General features: G+C 45.8%; 1 protein-coding gene and 1 long non-coding RNA gene across 24 annotated transcripts in view; one reads left to right on the top strand and one right to left on the bottom strand.

The window, feature by feature from the left end:
- The first annotated feature begins 267 nt into the window (after window positions 1-267).
- Window positions 268-2,887, top strand: LOC115188407 (uncharacterized). Its single transcript, XR_003876407.1, has 2 exons — window positions 268-1,079; window positions 1,469-2,887. It is a non-coding gene; the product is annotated as an uncharacterized LOC115188407 (long non-coding RNA).
- The window catches only part of LOC115188401 (putative homeodomain transcription factor 2), a 112,977-nt gene continuing 90,981 nt past the window's right edge, over window positions 2,613-24,608 (bottom strand). For 3 of the 23 annotated variants that reach the window (XM_029747217.1, XM_029747218.1, XM_029747232.1), the window contains 13 exons: window positions 20,207-20,377; window positions 17,667-17,892; window positions 14,108-14,308; window positions 11,698-11,919; window positions 11,075-11,215; window positions 10,321-10,593; window positions 10,039-10,170; window positions 8,747-8,839; window positions 8,438-8,593; window positions 5,692-5,787; window positions 5,484-5,609; window positions 4,230-5,324; window positions 2,613-4,173 (listed from right to left, as the gene is read on the bottom strand). In XM_029747217.1, coding sequence (XP_029603077.1) covers window positions 5,304-5,324; window positions 5,484-5,609; window positions 5,692-5,787; window positions 8,438-8,593; window positions 8,747-8,839; window positions 10,039-10,170; window positions 10,321-10,593; window positions 11,075-11,215; window positions 11,698-11,919; window positions 14,108-14,308; window positions 17,667-17,892; window positions 20,207-20,377 — 1,858 coding nt within the window. In that variant the 3' untranslated portion in view covers window positions 2,613-4,173; window positions 4,230-5,303. Of the gene's footprint in view, window positions 4,174-4,229; window positions 5,325-5,483; window positions 5,610-5,691; window positions 5,788-8,437; window positions 8,594-8,746; window positions 8,840-10,038; window positions 10,171-10,320; window positions 10,594-11,074; window positions 11,216-11,572; window positions 11,636-11,697; window positions 11,920-14,107; window positions 14,309-17,666; window positions 17,893-20,206; window positions 20,378-24,608 lie in introns of all 23 variants that reach the window. The other 20 variants (XM_029747241.1, XM_029747236.1, XM_029747235.1 and 17 more) reach the window with 19 other exon arrangements.

A 24,608-nucleotide genomic window follows, 5' to 3' on the forward strand; every position in this document is an offset into this window, starting at 1 on the left:
GGACCTTATATAGACAGGTGTGTGCCTTTCCAAATCATGTCCAATAAATCAAATTTACCGTAGGTGGACTCCAATCAAGTTGTAGAAACATCTCAAGGATGATCAATGGAAACAGGATGTACCTGAGCTCAATTTTGAGTCTCATAGCAAAGGGTCTGAATACTTTATGTAAATAATTTGGATTTGACTTTTATAAATTAGCAAAAAAAAAAATGGTTTTGCTTTGTCGTTATGGGGTATTGTGTGTAGATTGCTGAGGAATTGTTTTTATTTAATCCAGTTTAGAATGAGGCTGTAACGTAACAAAATGTGGAAAAAGTCTAGGGGTCTGAAAACTTTCCGAAGGCACTGTATGCAGACTGCAAACATTCTTTACATTTCAATCGCGCTATACAGGGGATCTTCAGTACTATGAACAGAACATAGCCCAAACATTGCCTAAATAGCAAGTATCACACTTGATTTTTCTGAAGATAAAATTTGTATACAGATTTTTATTAAGATGAATAACTTTCTACAGCTCTTTTCTTTTTGTTCCCATTGGTTCTGTTCAGGCTGATGTGTGTCCAGATAGACATTGGTTCTGTTCAGGCTGATGTGTGTCCAGATAGACATTGGTTCTGTTCAGGCTGATGTGTGTCCAGATAGACATTGGTTCTGTTCAGGCTGATGTGTATCCAGATAGACATTGGTTCTGTTCAGGCTGATGTGTGTCCAGATAGACATTGGTTCTGTTCAGGCTGATGTGTGTCCAGATAGACATTGGTTCTGTTCAGGCTGATGTGTGTCCAGATAGACATTGGTTCTGTTCAGGCTGATGTATATGCAGATAGACATTGGTTCTGTTCAGGCTGATGTGTGTCCAGATAGACATTGGTTCTGTTCAGGCTGATGTATATGCAGATAGACATTGGTTCTGTTCAGGCTGATGTGTGTCCAGATAGACATTGGTTCTGTTCAGGCTGATGTGTGTCCAGATAGACATTGGTTCTGTTCAGGCTGATGTGTGTCCAGATAGACATTGGTTCTGTTCAGGCTGATGTATATGCAGATAGACATTGGTCCTGTTCAGGCTGATTGTTGATGTGTGTCCAGATAGACATTGGTTCTGTTCAGGCTGATTGTTGATGTGTGTCCAGATAGACATTGGTTCTGTTCAGGCTGATTGTTGATGTGTATCCAGATAGACATTGGTCCTGTTCAGGCTGATTGCTGATGTGTGTCCAGATAGACATTGGTTCTGTTCAGGCTGATTGCTGATGTGTATCCAGATAGACATTGGTCCTGTTCAGGCTGATTGTTGATGTGTGTCCAGATAGACATTGGTCCTGTTCAGGCTGATTGTTGATGTGTATCCAGATAGACATTGGTCCTGTTCAGGCTGATTGTTGATGTGTATCCAGATAGACATTGGTTCTGTTCAGGCTGATTGTTGATGTGTATCCAGATAGACATTGGTTCTGTTCAGGCTGATGTGTGTCCAGATAGACATTGGTTCTGTTCAGGCTGATTGTTGATGTGTGTCCAGATAGACATTGGTCCTGTTCAGGCTGATTGTTGATGTGTATCCAGATAGACATTGGTTCTGTTCAGGCTGATGTGTATCCAGATAGACATTGGTCCTGTTCAGGCTGATGTGTATCCAGATAGACATTGGTTCTGTTCAGGCTGATGTGTATCCAGATAGACATTGGTTCTGTTCAGGCTGTGTGTCCAGATAGATATTGGTTCTGTTCAGGCTGATGTGTGTCCAGATAGACATTGGTTCTGTTCAGGCTGATGTGTGTCCAGATAGACATTGGTTCTGTTCAGGCTGATGTGTGTCCAGATAGACATTGGTTCTGTTCAGGCTGATGTGTGTCCAGATAGACATTGGTTCTGTTCAGGCTGATGTATATGCAGATAGACATTGGTTCTGTTCAGGCTGATGTGTGTCCAGATAGACATTGGTTCTGTTCAGGCTGATGTGTGTCCAGATAGACATTGGTTCTGTTCAGGCTGATGTGTGTCCAGGTAGACATTGGTTCTCTTCAGGCTGATGTGTGTCCAGGTAGACATTGGTCCTGTTCAGGCTGATGTGTGTCCAGGTAGACATTGGTTCTGTTCAGGCTGATGTGTATCCAGATATACATTGGTCCTGTTCAGGCTGATGTGTATCCAGATATACATTGGTTCTGTTCAGGCTGATTGTTGATGTGTATCCAGATAGACATTGGTCCTGTTCAGGCTGATTGCTGATGTGTGTCCAGACAGATATTATGGTTGACATTATTTACATGTCAGTTTATATCAATGATGATTCCCATCAAGAGGTACGATCACTTGATTTGATCAAGTGTCTCTACAAGGGCTGGTTTGTATGAAGAAATGTAATGTATATGAAATATGTTTTAAGTGAAGAAAGTGATTTGCAAGGAATGAATTATGATCTACATCCTAAATGGCACCATATTCCCTACGTAGTGCACTACTTTTGAAGAGGACCCATAGGGGTCTGGTCAAAAGTAGTGCACTATATAGGGAATAGGTATTGGTACACAGCCATGATGAAATCTAAACTGTTGTTTAACTCATATGATGTACGGAGGAAGAAACTGAAAGTTGAGTCTGAGTGACACAACAATGTCCATTTTTATTTTTATTTTTCTTAAAAACACCTAGAACTGATGAAACAGACCAGCTCACAAAAAGTTGTGTTTTTTTTCTTCAACATAAATATGCAGACTTCCTTTGAAAATGGAATCACAACGCAAACAAATGTGCGTGTGAAATGTCACCCTATTCCCTACGTAGTGCACTACTTTTGACCAGGGCTCTGGTGCACTAGGGATCAGGATGGCATTTCAGACGGGTTCAGAGTCATTTTCTAAATACATTTTTCAGACTCTAGTGACTTGACTGCAAACTGTGTCTTTTCTCTGGCAACTACAAAACCCGAGTGACCATCTTCACAACAACAATAAAGAAAACGACGAGGCAACACCATGTTTCTTAAAGCATTTCCAATAATGGGAGACCGAAACAGTTATTGTGGGTTTTTAAAGAGTTAATAATAATAATAATACAGTTTTTTTCCAGCAAATAAAAAGCACTTTGGTCATGTTCACACAGACTGTGCCACGCCAAAAAGTACCAAAAAAAAGAACTACAATAGTTTGTGTGACATTGAAACATGTAACGTTGTTTCTATACACGACTTTAAAGTGCACATTTTCAGGCATTCCAACTGTAGCGGATAACATGGACTGTGTGTACAGCAACTAAGACCCGGGACCTCTTTGTTCTAAATATAATACAAACACTTTCAGTCTATCTGTATTGAGCTACGAGTTATTGCTTGAAATACAGTCTAACCATTGAAATAACTCTAATGTGCTGTGAAAAAACCATGCAACGCAAAATATTAAAAAGGGAAGGAGGGTGAGAAAAAGCAACATTTTGACTGGGTTGTGACGATGGCTCACATGCCTGAATAGCAATATTCAACCAGACTGCACACATCACTGTCTGCTTTAGAAAACAGGGTTGTGAGTACAGAAGCCAATACTGAATGGTATCACCATAAAAGGTCGCGACCCCACTCCCTCAGGGTCTCAGTATGTAAGAAACACATTTCCATTACAGACTTGTACAGGTGTGTACCAGGACAAACATAACCCCCCCCCCCCAAATGGTCATTATAAGAGTAACATAGTTAATGTTCATGTAGCTGTCAGTCACACACCGTTGAGTTTTGGCTAGCGGGCCTGGATGTCTCAATTTCACATACAGAATACTAACCCAGTTTTGTTGGCTGGGTTTACATATTCCCATCCACCCAGTACAGTACTGTACCTCCCTTCTAGCCAGTACAGTACAGTACCTCCCATCTAGCCAGTACAGTAGCTCCCATCCAGCCAGTACAGTACAGTACCTCCCATCTAGCCAGTACAGTAGCTCCCATCCAGCCAGTACAGTACCTCCCATCTAGCCAGTACAGTACAGTACCTCCCATCTAGCCAGTACAGTACAGTACCTCCCATCTAGCCAGTACAGTACAGTACCTCCCATCTAGCCAGTACAGTACCTCCCATCTAGCCAGTACAGTACAGTACCTCCCATCTAGCCAATACAGTACAGTACCTCCCATCTAGCCAATACAGTACAGTACCTCCCATCCAGCCAGTACAGTACCTCCCATCTAGCCAGTACAGTACAGTACCTCCCATCTAGCCAGTACAGTACAGTACAGTACCTCCCATCTAGCCAGTACAGTACAGTACCTCCCATCTAGCCAGTACAGTACAGTACCTCCCATCTAGCCAATACAGTACAGTACCTCCCATCTAGCCAGTACAGTACCTCCCATCTAGCCAGTACAGTACAGTACCTCCCATCTAGCCAGTACAGTACAGTACCTCCCATCTAGCCAATACAGTACCTCCCATCTAGCCAGTACAGTACAGTACCTCCCATCTAGCCAGTACAGTACAGTACCTCCCATCTAGCCAGTACAGTACCTCCCATCTAGCCAGTACAGTACAGTACCTCCCATCTAGCCAATACAGTATCTCACCTATTTTCTCACCAAACATTTGAGTGATGTGTTGTGTTTTATCCTGCCTCTGTCTCTCCAATACAGCTGTCACTTAGCTTATCATTAGAAACGCCAAACACACAGAAACATTGTTCATCTATTCTGAACTTTGGTGTACTGTTGTTGTTGTCAAAAGCAACAAGAAAAAAGCCTACATTGAATTTAGCAGAAAGTACAACCTGTTTGTGTGTATGTAGGCTTTAAAACACATGATTATTATTACAGTCCGTCTATGATCGGAAACAACTACTCATTGCAGATCTCACAGTGAAATGACTGCGTTTGTGTGTGTGTGTGTGTGTGTGTGTGTGTTACAGTCGTCAAATTAAACAGCTGCATTATAATGCACATTGTCCTCACTAGTCTGAAGTGCTGACTGCTCTTATCTTTTCAACTGAATTGTCATCTTGCTGTGTTTTGATCCCATCCCTCTGAGAACACAAAACCTGTATAGCTTAAAATAACTTTTTAAACAATTCAAACATTTTGTACCTTTTGCAACAACAACAACAAAAAAATACTGAAAGGGTAAAATAAATATATCTTGAATTGCACAAGTATAATGTAAGCACTCCGTTATGAACTCTGAGAATGGGGCTGTTTGTCCGTCAGACCATAGATACAGGGAAGCCCAGTCAGTCCGTGAGCGAAAGGACAACAGCGCCCCTGTGTGGTGAGAGAATGTATGACATCTTCCAGAGCCAGCTGTGACCTGATCAGCTTAATGTCATGATTTGATCTTCCAGAGCTGAGGACAGAAAGGTGTGGTAAGTTCTTCCTTCACACTGATATCTACACACTCAACAAATCAACTCCATTTCAAATAAACTGGTACATAAGTACTAGTACTACACACACACACACACACACACACACACACACACACACACACACCCCCGTGTGTTACCTTCAGGTTGAAGCCCAGCAGATCACTGATGACCCCGGACACAGCAGACAGGATGACCACCTGGGTGATGTTGTAGAGCAGAGGGTTCATCGTCAGACCATACAGCCTGAACGGAGCATCCAACTCCTGGGGAGTGAGAGGAGGTAGGAGGGGGGAGAGATTAATGATGGAGATGAGAGAACAAATAGAGAGATGGAGCTAGCCGTACCTTCAATAGCTTGGTGGCCAGCTTCAGAACGTTGTTGACTAATGTCAGATCGTCCTTCTTGTTTGGTTTCTTCTCCATCTTCAGGTACAGATTAATCTGGTGAAAACAGCTGGTCAATACAAGCTGAGCCTTAGAGGAAATATCCATCCCAAACCACTAATTCCTTTCATTTAGTGTTAAATAACACTAATATGTGAGAATATTTTTGTGAATCAATGTTTCATTTTGGCGTTATGATAAGGTTGGTAGCAACATGGAAAATAGTTGTGGATATCTGTTGCAGCTCAAGTTGACTACAAAATCCACAATGCAATGCTCTCTCTATGGGCTGGCTGGCTATGTAGCAAGCAAACACACAATAATACCAAAGACAATATCAGCATTAAAGTAACCAGTTAGCTTTAAACTCGCCTACAATCTCACCATGTTTAATCTGCAGATGGAGTCTGACATTCGCAACGGCAGATACACTTTTGAGGAGATGGGAAACGTTGCCCATGCTATGTCAAAGGACCGGGCGATGCATTCTGGTTGATTCTGGGACAAGGAGCGCTCTCCTTCAAGGAGTGGATGAGTCTACTGGGCTCCATCTCAAAACCCCGAAATCAGCACGAATTTCGTCAACAATAAGTAAAACATTACAAATATTTCCCAAATGTGAGATAATTAACTTGCTCTCTGTAATATTGTATACATTTGGAATCGTGGAGAATCAGTGGTGGTTCTAGACCATTTGAACTGGGGGGGCCAAGCTGGGGCCAGTTGTACTGTTAGAGGGGCCAGTTACATTAGACGTTATTGTTGTCATATCGTTTTCTTCACTGCATTGCAGGCGATAGCAGGCAGAAGACCATGTTCATAATCATTAGTGTTCCGCGTTGCCACTGTCTAATAACGGATGTAAAAAAAGAACGATAGCAAAAATTAGTTATGTAAAGATTATTTCATACTCCACATTTAGTGGGGCCACAAGGGGGTCCAAAATTGTTGTCACAGGGGCACTGGCCCCCCCTCAAAACCGCTAGTGTGGAGAATAGGTACGTTTCTCGACAAATACACAGACTTTGAGAAGGGATTGCGTGATTAGCTTAGCAACCGCGTTACGCAGCATGACAACGTGAACGCGATTGGTCGACGGTCTACTGGGTGGGGCGTTAGAATATATTTTATCTCTGCCATGTTGCACCCTGGACTAAAGAGGCAGACAAATGGGCTAGACCCTCCATTAAATTACACATTTCTCAAGGTAGGAATATAGCAGAAATGTGATCAATGGCTCATTCCAGAGAAGACATCCTCCCAAGTTAAAACACAGGCCAGTATTGAAATCTGACATGTATGATAGATGTTTTCGCGATCTAAAAGTCCTATTCCTATTAACCTCCAGTGTAGTGAGAGCGACTTTATCATGATGCTACTTTTACCGGCCTGCTTGAACGCCAATAACTCAGATACACATGGAAACATGAAATGACCCAGGGAGACGATAGAACATCACTCAGAGGTGCACAAAAACAATATAACATTCAAAATGGATGAACCTTTAGTTTAACATGTTCTGTCACTTAAAATGTGTGTTCCTATGTAACTACAAGTTAGCAAGTGTGGTAGATCTGCTAGTTCTTCCTCAGTATTAACTGGTGAACTCAGTCAAATTCCAAAGTCTTGCTATAACTATACCAGTTGTGTGTGTGTGCCTCCCTCTGAGCCTGTCTACCTGTTCTGTCAGCAAGATGGAGGTGTTGCTGGTCTCTGAGCCTGTCTACCTGTTCTGTCAGCAAGATGGAGGTGTTGCTGGTGTCTGAGCCTGTCTACCTGTTCTGTCAGTAAGATGGAGGTGTTGCTGGTCTCTGAGCCTGTCTACCTGTTCTGTCAGCAAGATGGAGGTGTTGCTGGTCTCTGAGCCTGTCTACCTGTTCTGTCAGCAAGATGGAGGTGTTGCTGGTGTCTGAGCCTGTCTACCTGTTCTGTCAGTAAGATGGAGGTGTTGCTGGTCTCTGAGCCTGTCTACCTGTTCTGTCAGCAAGATGGAGGTGTTGCTGGTCTCTGAGCCTGTCTACCTGTTCTGTCAGCAAGATGGAGGTGTTGCTGGTCTCTGAGCCTGTCTACCTGTTCTGTCAGCAAGGTGGAGGTGTTGCTGGTCTCTGAGCCTGTCTACCTGTTCTGTCAGTAAGATGGAGGTGTTGCTGGTGTCTGAGCCTGTCTACCTGTTCTGTCAGCAAGGTGGAGGTGTTACTGGTCTCTGAGCCTGTCTACCTGTTCTGTCAGCAAGATGGAGGTGTTGCTGGTGTCTGAGCCTGTCTACCTGTTCTGTCAGCAAGGTGGAGGTGTTACTGGTCTCTGAGCCTGTCTACCTGTTCTGTCAGCAAGATGGAGGTGTTGCTGGTCTCTGAGCCTGTCTACCTGTTCTGTCAGTAAGATGGAGGTGTTGCTGGTGTCTGAGCCTGTCTACCTGTTCTGTCAGCAAGATGGAGGTGTTGCTGGTGTCTGAGCCTGTCTACCTGTTCTGTCAGTAAGATGGAGGTGTTGCTGGTGTCTGAGCCTGTCTACCTGTTCTGTCAGTAAGATGGAGGTGTTGCTGGTCTCTGAGCCTGTCTACCTGTTCTGTCAGTAAGATGGAGGTGTTGCTGGTCTCTGAGCCTGTCTACCTGTTCTGTCAGTAAGATGGAGGTGTTGCTGGTCTCTGAGCCTGTCTACCTGTTCTGTCAGCAAGATGGAGGTGTTGCTGGTCTCTGAGCCTGTCTACCTGTTCTGTCAGTAAGATGGAGGTGTTGCTGTACTTCTTGCTGGTCTCTGAGCCCAGGGTAACAAATCGCAGCAGGAAGAGAGACAGAGAAGAACACCAGATCACCAGCTCCCAGTTATAGTGACACTCCAGGAAGGTGTGGTGGATATGGAGCAACTACAGGGAGGAGGAGAGAAGAGTTTGTTTTAACGCTCGTCCCACTCAAAACCATCGATAGAATAACAGGTGAAAAAGCCTTCCAACCATTACTGACTGTATTAGAGCATAAAGACAAGGTAGGACTGTAGCAGGCTGATAATGGTGACTCACGCTGACCTGAGCACAGCAGATGAAGACTACAGAGAGGGTGAGGAGGAAGGCAGAGGACACGATCACATCCACCGACCGCTGAGGACCCCTTCTCTGTAACACACATTTCAAATACTTTAGTTGGACAAACACACTTATCCACTCACAACACACACGTCTATCGCACACAACACACCTCCTCATGGACACAGAGGGGAGGTTCAGGTAGGCATGATGGAACAACACCTCCTCATGGACACAGAGGGGAGGTTCAGGTAGACATGATGGAACAACACCTCCTCATGGACACAGAGGGGAGGTTCAGGTAGGGATGATGGAACAACACCTCCTCATGGACACAGAGGGGAGGTTCAGGTAGACATGATGGAACAACACCTCCTCATGGACACAGAGGGGAGGTTCAGGTAGACATGATGGAACAACACCTCCTCATGGACACAGAGGGGAGGTTCAGGTAGGCATGATGGAACAACACCTCCTCATGGACACAGAGGGGAGGTTCAGGTAGGGATGATGGAACAACATCTCCTCATGGACACAGAGGGGAGGTTCAGGTAGACATGATGGAACAACACACCTCCTCATGGACACAGAGGGGAGGTTCAGGTAGGGATGATGGAACAACATCTCCTCATGGACACAGAGGGGAGGTTCAGGTAGGGATGATGGAACAACATCTCCTCATGGACACAGAGGGGAGGTTCAGGTAGACATGATGGAACAACACACCTCCTCATGGACACAGAGGGGAGGTTCAGGTAGGGATGATGGAACAACACACCTCCTCATGGACACAGAGGGGAGGTTCAGGTAGGGATGATGGAACAACATCTCCTCATGGACACAGAGGGGAGGTTCAGGTAGACATGATGGAACAACACACCTCCTCATGGACACAGAGGGGAGGTTCAGGTAGGGATGATGGAACAACACCTCCTCATGGACACAGAGGGGAGGTTCAGGTAGACATGATGGAACAACATCTCCTCATGGACACAGAGGGGAGGTTCAGGTAGGGATGATGGAACAACACCTCCTCATGGACACAGAGGGGAGGTTCAGGTAGGCATGATGGAACAACACCTCCTCATGGACACAGAGGGGAGGTTCAGGTAGACATGATGGAACAACACCTCCTCATGGACACAGAGGGGAGGTTCAGGTAGACATGATGGAACAACACCTCCTCATGGACACAGAGGGGAGGTTCAGGTAGGGATGATGGAACAACACCTCCTCATGGACACAGAGGGGAGGTTCAGGTAGGCATGATGGGAGAACATAGAACACACCTTGAGATATGAGCGCAGAGAGAGCCACATCTTAATGTTCTGGACTTTCTTCAGACGGAAGTGAGGAACCTCCGACTTCCTGGCTCGCCGTGCCGACGTCAGGTGACCAAACAGCTTGGCGAATAGCAGCCTCTGCCAGGTCCAACACACACACACACACACAGTATACGTGTAAGTGATAAGACCTTTAGAAATAAAACGTCTTCAGAATGTCTTCATGTAACAATCAATGATCAATATTGCATCTGTAATTAGGATGAAGAACCTGGGAAACACACACACCTGTTTGTATGTCCTCTCAGCCACGCTGAGCAGGAAGAAGAAGAGCCAGATGAGACAGACGCGCACCATGAAGCTGAGCGTTACCATGGTGATCACCATGACGTCGGAGGAGGAGCCGAACGCCACAGAGATGAGCTCATTGGCTGAGAGCTGTGTCAGCTGTTCCAGGTCCTTGTATTGAGACAGCCTATAGGCGAAGGGCGTGAGGCCCAGAGTCACTGACACCAGGTTACCAAAGACCTGGTAGCCAATACCTGGGGTGTACAGGTTGACCTGGAGGGAGGTAGAGATGGAGAGATAGATGGAGAGACGGGAGGGAGAGATAGAGACAGGAGAGATGGGGGGGTGGAGGGAGGGAGGTGTTGGAGAGATAGTGGGAGGGAGAGACAGGAGAGGGAGGGAGGGAGGGAAAGAGAGATAGAGGGAGGGAGAGTGGAGGAGAGACAGGAGAGATAGATGGAGGGAAAGAGACAGGAGAGAGACAGCCATTATTTATATATTTCATGTCATTGGTTTAAGTTATTAGAGAATGTAAAGTTATCTGAGAGAAACGTGGTATATATAATATATATATATACATATATAAGTGCCTTCCAATATCATGAAGTCCAATCTGCATTCATTAACATTCTAGTTGAGAAAAATCCCCCAGGTGGGTGATGGAGGTGTGTTCCTGGTCTTACATTGTAAAGCGTTACAGTACACACCAGATGTAATCCCTGACAACAGTATCAGGGCCCTGGCTGTAACTCACCCTGTTCATGATCATACCGCTGATCTCCAGGACAGACATGTCAGCCTTCTTACAGTCGTTCCCCTCCCAGACGATGGCACTGACCCGCTCCAGACCGGGGTTGGTGCTGTGTAGCCATGTATGACCCTGTAGAGGACACAACTAGATCAACACAATAACTACTGTTACACGCTGAGGTTTCCAGGGTGGTTCTCCTCATTGACAAGGTTAATATGACCGTGGTTACCATGGTTACGGCAGAACACACAGTAACAACAACAACAGATAAATAGGAACATTCACGCTACCACCAAAACAGCTTCATTAATGTTGCTCAGTCCCACACTTACCCCCTCCTTCTCTAACCTTTGACCTTTGGTCTCTAACCCCTGATAAACAGGGTGAAAGGGTCATCTCTATTCTCCTTGGTAGCAGGGCAGACTGCAGCTCCCTCTCCCTCTGTCAAACCCGAACACCAGACGTCTAACTCTAACTCCTAACCTTTGACCTCTAACCCACCTGGTGAAAGGGGTCATCTCTGTACTCCTTCTTGGTAGCAGGGCAGACTGCGGCTCCCTCTCCCTCTGTCAAACCTGAACACCAGACGTCTAACTCTAACTCCTAACCTTTGACCTCTAACCCACCTGGTGAAAGGGGTCATCTCTGTACTCCTTCTTGGTAGCAGGGCAGACAGCGGCTCCCTCTCCCTCTGTCTCACTGGTGCAGGAGGAGCGACACTCAGCACAGTGCAGGAAGTCCTCCCACAGCAGGTCCTCTGTCTCTGACTCATGTCTGGTGCTCTCTGAGTCCTGGGTCCGCAGGCTGGAGCACCGAGAACTACAGCTGGTACCGGACTTAGGAGTCTCCTAGAGAGGGGGGGTGATGGTGAGAGTGAGTGTGTGTGTGTGTGTGTGTGTGTGTGTGTGTGTGTGTGTGTGTGTGTGTGTGCGTGCGTGTATGTAAGTGTGTGTATGTACTGTATGTACCGTTACAGTGTGTGTGTGTGTGTGTGTGTGTGTGTGTGTGTGTGTGTGTGTGTGTGTGTGTGTGTATGTACAGTTGAAGTCGGAAGTTTTCATACACCTTAGCCAAATACATTTAAACTCAGTTTTTCACAATTCCTGACATTTAATCCTAGTACAAATTCCCTGTTTTAGTTCAGTTAGGATAACCACTTTATTTTATGTGAAATGTCAGAATAATAGTAGAGAGAATTATTTATTTCAGCTTTTATTTCTTTCATCACATTCCCAGTGGGTCAGACGTTTACATACACTCAATTAGTATTTGGTAGCATTGCCTTTAAATTGTTTAACTTGGGTCAAACGTTTTGGGTAGCCTTCCACAAGCTTCCCACAATAAGTTGGGTGAATTTTGGCCCATTCTTCCTGACAGAGCTGGTGTAACTGAGTCAGGTTTGTAGGCCTCCTTGCTCGCACACGCTTTTTCAGTTCTGCCCACAAATTTTCTATAGGATTGAGGTCAGGGCTTTGTCATGGCCACTCCAATACCTTGACTTTGTTGTCCTTAAGCCATTTTGCCACAACTTTGGAAGTATGCTTGGGGTCGTTGTCCATTTGGAAGATCCATTTGCAACCAAGCTTTAACTTCCACATAATGTTCCTCCCACATGATGCCATCTATTTTGTGAAGTGCACCAGTCCCTCCTGCAGCAAAGCACCCCCACACCATGATGCTGCCACCATAACAATGGTCATTATGGCCAAACAGTTCTATTTTTGTTTCATCAGACCTGAGGACATTTCTACAAAAAGTACGATCTTTGTCCCCATGTGCAGTTGCAAACCGTAGTCTGGCTTTTTTAATGGTGGTTTTGGAGCAGTGACTTCTTCGTTGCTGAGTGGCCTTTCAGGTTATGTCGATATAGGACTCGTTTTACTGTGGATATAGATACTTTTGTACCTGTTTCCTTCAGCATCTTCACAAGGTCCTTTGCTGTTGTTCTGGGATTGATTTGCACTTTTCGTACCAAAGTAAGTTCATCTCTAGGAGACAGAACGCGTCTCCTTCCTGAGCGGTATGACGGCTGCGTGGTCCCATGGTGTTTATACTTGTGTACTATTGTTTGTACAGATGAACGTGGTACCTTCAGGCGTTTGGAAAGGATGAACCAGACTTGTGGAGGTCTACAATTTTTTTCTGAGGTCTTGGATGATTTCCTTTGATTTTCCCATGATGTCTAGCAAAAAGGCAGTGAGTTTGAAGGTAGGCCTTGAAATACATCCACAGGTACACCTCCAATTGACTCAAATTATGTCAATTAGCCAATCAGAAGCTTCTAAAGCCATGACATCATTTTCTGGAATTTTCCAAGCTGTTTAAAGGCACCAGTCACCTTAGTGTATGTAAACTTCTGACCCACTGGAATTGTGATACAGTGAATTATAAGTGAAATAATCTGTCTGTAAACAATAGTTGGAAAAATTACTTGTGTCATGCACAAAGTAGATGTCTTAACCAACTTGCCAAAACAATAGTTTGTTAACAGGAAATTTGTGGAGTGGTTGAAAAACGAGTTTTAATGACTCCAACCTAAGTGTATGTAAACTTCCCACTTCAACTGTATGTAAGTGTATGTATGTATGTATGTATGTATGTATGTATGTATGTATGTATGTATGTATGTATGTATGTATGTATGTGTGTGTGTGTGTGTGTGTGTGTGTGTGTGTAAGTGTGTGTGTGTGTGTATGCAAGTGTGTGTGTATGTATGTACTGTATGTAAGTGTGTGTGTGTGATGTACAGTATGTACTGTATGTAAGTGTGTGTATGTATGTATGTATGTATGTATGTACTGTATATAAGTGTGTGTGTGTGATGTACAGTATGTACTGTATGTAAGTGTGTGTGTGTGTATATATGTATGTATGTACAGTATGTAAGTGTGTGTATGTGTTTGTATGTATGTATGTACTCTATGTATGTGTGTGTGTGTGATGTACTGTATGTAAGTGTGTGTATATATGTACAGTATGTACTGTATGTAAGTGTGTGTGTGTCGCTGTGCGTGTCTCTGTGTGAGTGTGACCAACCTGGGTGGTGTGGAGGTCACCCACCTCAGTGTTGATGGTGTAGTGTTTCTTGTAGTGATGTGGCTTCCTGTTGCGCAGCGTGCAGTCGCTGCTGATGCGCTCTACGCCCCTACGGATGGCGGTGTAGGACGCTTCAGGATCCTCCTCACTAGATGCCTCATCAGACATGTTCTCCACACCCACACCACGGCTCTGGGTCTCCTGGGAGGAAGACAGATTGGACAGATTCCTACTTTGAGACTACAGACTAGAGAGTGTATAGTCTGTTTATACATGGTTAAACTCACCATGTTTCAGGACAGGTGTGTGTGTGTGTGCATTAGCTACCTTGTTTACCTGCTGATGGAGAGCAGTAGCAGTGTGTTGTGTGGTGGTATGTGTGTTACCTTGTTGTTTACCTCAGCAAGATGGCGCCGATAGAGATGGCATCTTCGCTTTTAGTCCTTAGGAAACTGTGCAGCATTTCGTTTTTTTAATGTATTATTTCTTACATTGTTAGACCAGAAAAGCTTAAGTGTTATTACATACAGCCGGGAAGAACTATTGGATATCAGAGAGACGCCAACTTACCAGCACAACCAGCACTACGACCAGGAATACCACTTTCCCAAAGGGGATCTTTTGTCTGCACCTCCCAGGGCATTTGAACTGATTCCAGAGGCCGACCCAAAACAACGCCGTCGGAGGAGAGGGTGCCGGAGCGGACTTCTAGTGAGGCTTCGGATGCGCGCACACCACCCACCGCTTCCGAGTACATTACTCGCTAATGTCCAGTCCCTAGTTAACGAAGAAGACGAAATCAGGGCAAGAGTTGCTTTCCAAAGAGATATCCGGGATTGTAACATACTCTGTTTCAAGGAAACATGGCTAGCTGTCCGTACAGCAAACGGGATTTTCAGTGCATCGCGCCGACAGGAATCAACATCTCTCCGGTAAGAAGAAGGGCGAGGGTGTATGTTTCATGATTAATGACTCATGGTGTAATTGTAATAACATACAAGAACTCAAGTCCTTTTGTTCACCTGACTTAGAATTCCTCACAATCAAATGCCGACCGTATTATCTCCCAAGAGAACTTTCCTTGGTTATCGTCACAGCCGTGTATATCCCCCCGCAAGCGGATACCGAGACGGCCATCAAGGAACTTCACTGGACTTTATGTAAACTGGAAACCATATATCCTGAGGCTGCATTTATTGTAGCTGTGGATTTTAACAAAGCTAATTTGAGCCAAGGCTACCAAAACTCTATCAGCATATCGATTGCAGTACATGAGCGAGTAACACGCTCTACCATTGCTACTCTTACTTCCGCAATGTGTACAAGGCCCTGCCCTCCTTTTGGCAAATCTGACCATGACTCCATCTTGTTGCTCCCCTTCTATAGGCAGAAACTAAAACAGGAAGTGCCCGTGCTTAGGTCTATCCAACGCTAGTCTGACCAATCGGAATCCACGCTTCAAGATTGCTTCGATCACGTGGACTGGGATATGTTCCGGGTGAGCGAGTTTATAAGGAAGTGTATAGGAGATGTTGTACCCACTGTGACTGAAACTTTCCCTAACCAGAAACAGTGGATTGATGGCAGCATTCGCTGCTGAAAGCACATACCCCCGCATTTAATCATGGCAAGGCGACTGGAAACACGGCCAATACAAACAGTGTAGTTATTCCCTCCGTAAGGCAATCAAACAAGCAAAGTGTCAGTATAGAGACAAAGTGGAATCGCAATTCAACGGCTCAAACACGAGATGTATGTGGCAGAGTCTACAGACAATCATGGATTACAAAAAGAAAACCAGCCCCGTCGCGGATATCGACATCTTGCTTCCAGACAAATTAAACAACTTCTTTGCTCGCTTTGAGGACAATACAGTGCCACTGACGCGGCCCGCTACCAAAGACTGTGGGCTCTCCTTCTCCGTGGCCGACGTGAGTAAAACATTTAAACGTGTTAACCCTCGCAAGGCTGCCGGCCCAGACGGCATCCCCGGCCGCGTCCTCAGAGCATGCGCAGACCAGCTGGCTGGTGTGTTTACAGACATATTCAATCAATCCTTATCCCAGTCTGCTGTTCCCACATGCTTCAAGATTGCCACCATTGTTCCTGTTCCCAAGAAAGCTAAGGTAACTGAACTAAATGACTATCGCCCCGTAGCACTCACTTCTGTCATCATGAAGTGCTTTGAGAAACTAGTCAAGGATCATTTCACCTCCACCCTACCTGACATCCTAGACCCACTCTATTTTGCTTACCGCCCCAATAGGTCCACAGACAATGCAATCACCATCACACTGCACTATCCCATCTGGACAAGAGGAATACTTATGTAAGAATGCTGTTCATCGATTACAGCTCAGCATTTAACACCATAGTACCCTCCAAACTCATCATTAAGCTTGAGACCCTGGGTCTCGACCCCGCCCTGTGCAACCGGGTCCTGGACTTCGTGATGGGCCGACCCCAGGTGGTGAGGGTAGGAAACAACATCTCCACTCCTCTGATCCTCAACACTGGGGCCCCACAAGGGTGCGTTCTCAGCCCTCTCCTGTACTCCCTGTTCACCCACGACTGCGTGGCCATGCACGCCTCCAACTCAATCATCAAGTTTGCAGACGACACTACAGTGGTAGGCTTGATTACCACCAACGACGAGACGGCCTACAGGGAGGAGGCGAGGGCCCTCGGAGTGTGGTGTCAGGAAAATAACCTCACACTCAATGTCAGCAAAACAAAAGAGATGATTGTGGACTTCAGGAAACAGCAACCACCCGAGCCACTGCCTGTTCACCCCGCTAACATCCAGAAGGCGAGGTCAGTACAGGTGCATCAAAGCTGAGACCGAGAGACTGAAAAACAGTTTCTATCTCAAGGCCATCAGATTGTTAAACAGCCATCACTAACACAGAGAGGTGGCTGCCTACCTACAGACTTGAAATCATTGGCCACTTTAATAAATGGATCACTAGTCACTTTAATAATGTTTACATATCTCGCATTACTCATCTCATATGTATATACTGTATACTGTATCCTACACTATCTATTCTTTACTATCTGTTGCATCTTAGCCGCTCTGTCACTGCTCATCCATATATTTTATACTTATATATTCTCATCTCATTCCTTTACTAGATTGTGTGTATTAGGTTTAGTTGTGGAATTGTTAGATATCACCTGTTAGATACTGCTGCACTGTCGGATCTAGAAGCATAAGCATTTCACTACACTCACAATAACATCTGCTAACCATGTGTATGTGATACCTTGTGTATACCTGTGTTGTGTGATGGTGTGTGTGTGTATAAATGTGTGTGTTACCTTGTTGTTTACCTTGCTGACTGTGGGGAAGTAGCAGTGTGTTGCGTGGTGGTGTGTGTGTGTATAAATGTGTGTGACCTTGTTGTTTACCTTGCTAACTGTGGGGAAGTAGCAGTGTGTTGCGTGGTGGTGTGTGTGTGTATAAATGTGTGTGACCTTGTTGTTTACCTTGCTGACTGTGGGGAAGTAGCAGTGTGTTGTGTGATGGTGTGTGTGTGTGTATAAATGTGTGTGTTACCTTGTTGTTTACCTTGGTGACGGGGGGCAGCAGCAGAGTGTTGAGAGGCGGGGGTGCAGTCCAACACGTCTCGTCTGACCTCAGCAGCAGGTCACAGTGGTGAGATCCTCCATCATGGAGCTGGAGCCCCTCCTCACTACTCTTACAGGTTATCCTCCCATCCAGAGACACATAACCATTATCTGTCTCTGTGGACTTGTCTATGGACAGCTTGGACTTCTTAGACCTGAGGGGAGAGATGGAGGGGGAGGTTAAAGGGGGGAGGCGGTAGAGGTGGTAAGACAGGACAGGTAGACAGTCCCAAGTCCATCCAGCATGCAGAAATCAGAACAAGACAGAATCACTTGGACCAAGTTGGTACTAATTGAAGCCATGGCATGGGAGCAGAGAAACTATTTCTAAATGGGATGGGTTACTGGTGCTACTAAGCTGGATTCAAATAAGAGTTGATTTGAATAGGATTTGGGATTGGGATGACTGACAGGGACCATTAGATTTCTGGTGTGAAAAGGTTGGATTTTTAATACTGTTTCTAGATTGAAAGACTCAAAAACTTCCCCAGTGATCCCTTTTAAAAACTATAAAGCCTTTACTGATGTTTATGCTTCGACATCTTTTGCTCCATGCTTCTCTTGGCCATAGCTTGAATAGTTGAATGTGCCGTAACATTGGCAACAACAAAAAACAAAGCTGCAAAATCCCTTTTTCCACACACAGAAAAATGATAACAGAGATGGAAGACAGACCTCTCCTTTCACATACTTTGGCCCGCTGAGAAACCCCAATGTCGAGACAAGTTAATAATCAAACTCCCGTTGAGAAGGATTTGAATATGAATCCCCTCTGTGTGTCCCCAGATAAAATAACACCGTTTAATAACTTCTTATCTCAGCCAAATAATTATCTTACCAGATAATGTTTATCATATAGTGGGAAGAATGATTTTCATAAACATATATTTACTATGTACACTACCGTTCAAAAGTTTGGGCTCACTTAGAAATGTCCTTGTTTTTGAAAGAAAAGCATATTTTTTGTCCATTAAAATAACATAAAATTGATCAGAAATACAGTGTAGACATTGTTCATGTTGTAAATGACTATTGTAGCTGGAAACGGCAGATTTTTTTACGGAATATCTACATAGGCGTACAGAGGCAAATTATCAGCAACCATCACTCCTGTGGTCCTGTATGGTTAAAATTGATTTTGGGGGTCTCCTAAAGACCCCCACCATTGATTATGTTGTTATTAGTTTGCTTGTGTGCCATTGTACTTATGCTCACTGTATAGCTGAATATTGAGGCCTCTGTCTGTGTCTAGCTCTCTGCTAAAACCCACAGCCCTGCGTCTGTGAGAAAAGGTGAGAAAAGGGACTGAGGGTGATAGCGAGACACAGAGAGACAGTGTCTGTTTTTCTCTGAAACAAGGGCAGATTTGCATGCCACTGAGACAGGTTCTCAGAAACGTTGAGTTAAGAATAACTTGTTCTTTTAGCCGCACGTGCAGGTTTTGACATAGGAGGTCACACCATAAGCTGTGATTTATAAGTGCACATCTTGAGTGTTCCTTATTTGTTAAGTAAATAATGGAGCCCAGAAAAGTGGAACCAACATTCCAATGGAACGTTGTGTTAGCTAGCCCAGCATCCCGGAGTCGCCTCTTCACTGTTGACGTTGAGACTGGTGTTTTGCAGGTACTATTTAATGAAGCTGCCAGTTGAGGACTTGTGAGGCATCTGTTTCTCAAACTAGACACTCTAATGTAATTGTCCTCTTGCTCAGTTGTGCACCGGGGCCTCCCACTCCTCTTTCTATTCTGGTTAGAGCCAGTTTGCGCTGTTCTGTGAAGGGAGTAGTACACAGCGTTTTATGAGATCTTCAGTTTCTTGGCAGTTTCTCGCACGGAATAGTCTTCATTTCTCAGAACAAGAATAGACTGACGAGTTACAGAAGAAAGTTCTTTGTTTTATTGCCATTTAGAGCCTGTAATCAAACCCACAAATGCTGAGGCTCCAGATACTCAACTAGTCTAAAGAAGCCCAGTTTTATTGCTTCTTTAATCAGACACAACAGTTTTCAGCTGTGCTAACATTAACGCAAAAGGGTTTTCTAATGATCAATTAGCCTTTTAAAATGATAAACTTGGCTTAGCTAACACAATGTGCCATTGGAACACAGGAGTGATGGTTGCTGATAATAAGCCTCTGTACGCCTATGTAGATATTCCATACAAAATCTGCCGTTTCCAGCTACAATAGTCATTTACAACATGAACAATGTCTACACTGTATTTCTGATCAATTTGATGTTATTTTAATGGACAAAAAATGTTTTGCTTTTTTTCCCAAAAACACGGACATTTCTAAGTGACCCCAAACTTTTGAACGGAAGTGTATATGCCTCCGTTTTCTCATAGACTAGAAAGGGATATTTATTATTGATCAGTATCATAATCCGGGTGGAATCCAAGGGATGTTGCAGCTATACCAGAGAGAGATAGGGTTCTTTAGTAACCTCACGGGAGGGAAAAATACACACCGCGCTTTACAGATATCATGCCAGAAATCTCTGAAGAGAGCGATGCACAGGCTGTAAGGTGAGCCGGTGGCGGCACCGTGGCAGTGTGGGCCCCCCTCCCGGGTGTTATCAGTGGTGCTAGAGCCATCTCCTTCCCTATGTACATCCAAGTGAGCTGCCTTCCTTAAACGCCTTTGGTCCAGATCAATAAGAAAGAGTACTTAGAGAGAGAGAGAGGTCCAGACAGAAATCACTGTTGTTGTGATTGAAGAAAATAAATCATTAAAATAATACCTTTTTCATTTTTTTTTTTATCACAAGAAGGATGATGAATGAAAAGGGTTGATTTACTGGCAGCGGTGTGTACTACATCAGGTATGGTCAGGAATGATCGAAGCAAAACATTGACTAATATCCAGCTGTCAGAGCGACTAATATTGATACTAATGCAGTAGATTGGACTTTGTTCTCACAATATCCAATAACTGGAGATATGATTAGTATTGTATTCACTGGGATTAGACTTGGAGAGCCATCAACAACAACAACAAAGTGAAGATGGAGACCTACTGGAATGGTTAATCTCCTCCTACAAGAAGAGGACGGTATCAACTGTCTGACTGACAGCTCAGCTAACAGCCTGTTTAGATCAGGCTGTTTGGACACCATTTCCCGAGGTGAGAGTCTCCAGTCACCACGTTTTACACAATGTATATATATACACTGCTCAACAAAATAAAGGGAACACTTAAACAACACATCCCAGATCTGAATGAATGAAATAATCTTATTAAATACTTTTTTCTTTACATAGTTGAATGTGCTGACAACAAAATCACACAAAAAGAACCAATGGAAATCCAATTTATCAACCCATGGAGGTCTGGATTTGGAGTCACACTCAAAATTAAAGTGGAAAACCACACTACAGGCTGATCCAACTTTGATGTAATGTCCTTAAAACAAGTCAAAATGAGGCTCAGTAGTGTGTGTGGCCTCCACGTGCCTGTATGACCTCCCTACAATGCCTGGGCATGCTCCTGATGAGGTGGCGGATGGTCTCCTGAGGGATCTCCTCCCAGACCTGGACTAAAGCATCCGCCAACTCCTGGACAGTCTGTGGTGCAACGTGGCGTTGGTGGATGGAGCGAGACATGATGTCCCAGATGTGCTCAATTGGATTCAAGTCTGGGGAACGGGCGGGCCAGTCCATAGCATCAATGCCTTCCTCTTGCAGGAACTGCTGACACACTCCAGCCACATGAGGTCTAGCATTGTCTTGCATTAGGATAAACCCAGGGCCAACCGCACCAGCATATGGTCTCACAAGGGGTCTGAGGATCTCATCTCGGTACCTAATGGCAGTCAGGCTACCTCTGGCGAGCACATGGAGGGCTGTGCGGCCCCCCAAAGAAATGTCACCCCACACCATGACTGACCCACCGCCAAACCGGTCATGCTGGAGGATGTTGCAGGCAGCAGAACGTTCTCCACGGCGTCTCCAGACTCTGTCACGTCTGTCACGTGCTCAGTGTGAACCTGCTTCATCTGTGAAGAGCACAGGGCGCCAGTGGCGAATTTGCCAATCTTGGTGTTCTCTGGCAAATGCCAAACGTCCTGCACGGTGTTGGGCTGTAAGCACAACCCCCACCTGTGGACGTCGGGCCCTCATACCACCCTCATGGAGTCTGTTTCTGACCGTTTGAGCAGACACATGCACATTTGTGGCCTGCTGGAGGTCATTTTGCAGGGCTCTGGCAGTGCTCCTCCTGCTCCTCCTTGCACAAAGGCGGAGGTAGCGGTCCTGCTGCTGGGTTGTTGCCCTCCTACGGCCTCCTCCATGTCTCCTGATGTACTGGCCTGTCTCCTGGTAGCACCTCCATGCTCTGGACACTACGCTGACAGACACAGCAAACCTTCTTGCCACAGCTCACATTGATGTGCCATCCTGGATGAGCTGCACTACCTGAGCCACTTGTGTGGGTTGTAGACTCCGTCTCAGGCTACCACTAGAGTGAAAGCACCGCCAGCATTCAAAAGTGACCAAAACATCAGCCAGGAAGCATAGGAACTGAGAAGTGGTCTGTGGTCACCACCTGCAGAACCACTCCTTTATTGGGGGTGTCTTGCTAATTGCCTATAATTTCCACCTGTTGTCTATTCCATTTGCACAACAGCATGTGAAATGTATTGTCAATCAGTGTTGCTTCCTAAGTGGACAGTTTGATTTCACAGAAGTGTGATTGACTTGGAGTTACATTGTGTTGTTTTAGTGTTCCCTTTATTTTTTGGAGCAGTATATATATATATATATATAATATAATAGCAGCTAGCAGATCCACTCAGACACTGACTGGTCAACCATGTGGTGTGCAGGAGGAGGAGTTACTTCAGGTCAGTCAGGGTAATGGGGGGGGGGGGGTGACTTTTGGTTTAGAGAGAGAAAACAACACAGAGGTCAAGTGGAGGAGGGGAAAGGAAGGAGAAAGTCGTCTGGTGGTTGATTCCTGACCACATCTGGAGTCTGAGTGAGTGAACACCGCTGGACTGTGAGATGAGGACCAACAGTAACATCTGGAGTCTGAGTGAGTGAACACCGCTGGACTGTGAGATGAGGACCAACAGTAACATCTGGAGTCTGAGTGAGTGAACACCGCTGGACTGTGAGATGAGGACCAACAGTAACATCTGGAGTCTGAGTGAGTGAACACCGCTGGACTGTGAGATGAGGACCAACAGTAACATCTGGAGTCTGAGTGAGTGAACACCGCTGGACTGTGAGATGAGGACCAACAGTAACATCTGGAGTCTGAGTGAGTGAACACCGCTGGACTGTGAGATGAGGACCAACAGTAACATCTGGAGTCTGAGTGAGTGAACACCGCTGGACTGTGAGATGAGGACCAACAGTAACATCTGGAGTCTGAGTGAGTGAACACCGCTGGACTGTGAGATGAGGACCAACAGTAACATCTGGAGCCACAGTGTTTTCTTCACAATGTCTATATTGTCTTTACAATCTCTCAGCTATGTAGATTTCCAAACAGCCGTTTTCTTTGTATTTGTTAGCCACTTCATTCCCAGACTGTGTGGTACGGATACATTTTCTTCCAGAAGGCTGAAAATGGTCAGGACTGTGCAAGCCAAAGGTAGTGGGTTTTGGGAATAGCTAGCTATTGTGGCAATACAGCCTGCTCCCAGATCTGTTTGTGGCATCTTGCCAAGAGCACCAACAGATCTAGAAAAAGGCTAATGGCGTTATGCAACCTAGCACAAATTTACAAGCTGCTACCCTCTGGCAGGAAATCACAGCCTTTAAAAAATGTACAATGGGACAGGAAGTGTGTGTGGGGGCAGTTCCCTGATCACATGATCAAAAGAGAGTGTGGGGACCATGATTCAACACACACAGTCTGATGTGTGTCTGGGGAACTGACCTGTAGAGTGTCAGACCGAGGCCTTTTAAAACAGTAACTAAGTCATACAGGTCTATCTCAGAGCAGGAAGCACATCAAACACTAAAACAACACAGAGGTATGGATACATTATCTATGCTTTAACCCCCTTTACCCAATCTCTCTCTCTCCCTCTCGCTCATTCATTCATTCATTCATTCATTCATTCATTCATCCACTCCATCTCTCTCCCTGCCCGATCCCTCTCCATCCCCACCCCCTCTCCCCTCCCTCCCTCTCCATCCCAACCCCCTCTCCCCTCCCTCCCTCTCATCCCCTCTCCCCTTCTCCCTCCTTCCCTCTCTCTCTCCCTCCCTCCCTCTCGCTCATTCATTCATTCATCCACTCCATCTCTCTCCCTGCCCGATCCCTCTCCATCCCCTCTCCCCTCCCTCCCTCCCTCCCTCTCCATCCCCACCCCCTCTCCCTGCCCCCTCCCTCCCTCTCCCCTTCTCCCTCCTTCCCTCTCCCCTCCCTCCCTCCCTCCCTCTCCATCCCTCCCTCTCCATCCCCACCCCCTCTCCCTGCCCCATCCGTCCCTCTCCCCTTCTCCCTCCCTCTCTCCTTCCCTCACTCACTCCTTCCTTCCCCCTCCCTCTCCATCCCTCCCTCTCCATCCCTCCCTCTCCATCCCCACCCCCTCTCCCTGCCCCCTCCCTCCCTCTCCCCTTCTCCCTCCCTCCCTCTCCTTCCCTCACCCATCCCTCCCTCTCCATCCCCACCCCCTCCCTCTCCCCTCCCTCCCTCCTTCCTTCCCTCCCTCCCTCCCTCTCCCTCCCTCCATCCCCACCCCCTCTCCCTGCCTCCTCCCTCCCTCTCCCCTTCTCCCTCCTTCCCTCTCCCCTCCCTCCCTCCTTCCTTCCCTCCCTCCCTCCCTCTCCCTCCCTCCCTCCTTCCTTCCCTCCCTCCCTCCCTCTCCATCCCCACCCCCTCTCCCTGCCCCCTCCCTCCCTCTCCCCTCCCTCCCT

This window comes from Salmo trutta, unplaced genomic scaffold (assembly GCF_901001165.1).
Source record: "Salmo trutta unplaced genomic scaffold, fSalTru1.1, whole genome shotgun sequence".
Classification (NCBI taxonomy): domain Eukaryota; kingdom Metazoa; phylum Chordata; class Actinopteri; order Salmoniformes; family Salmonidae; genus Salmo; species Salmo trutta.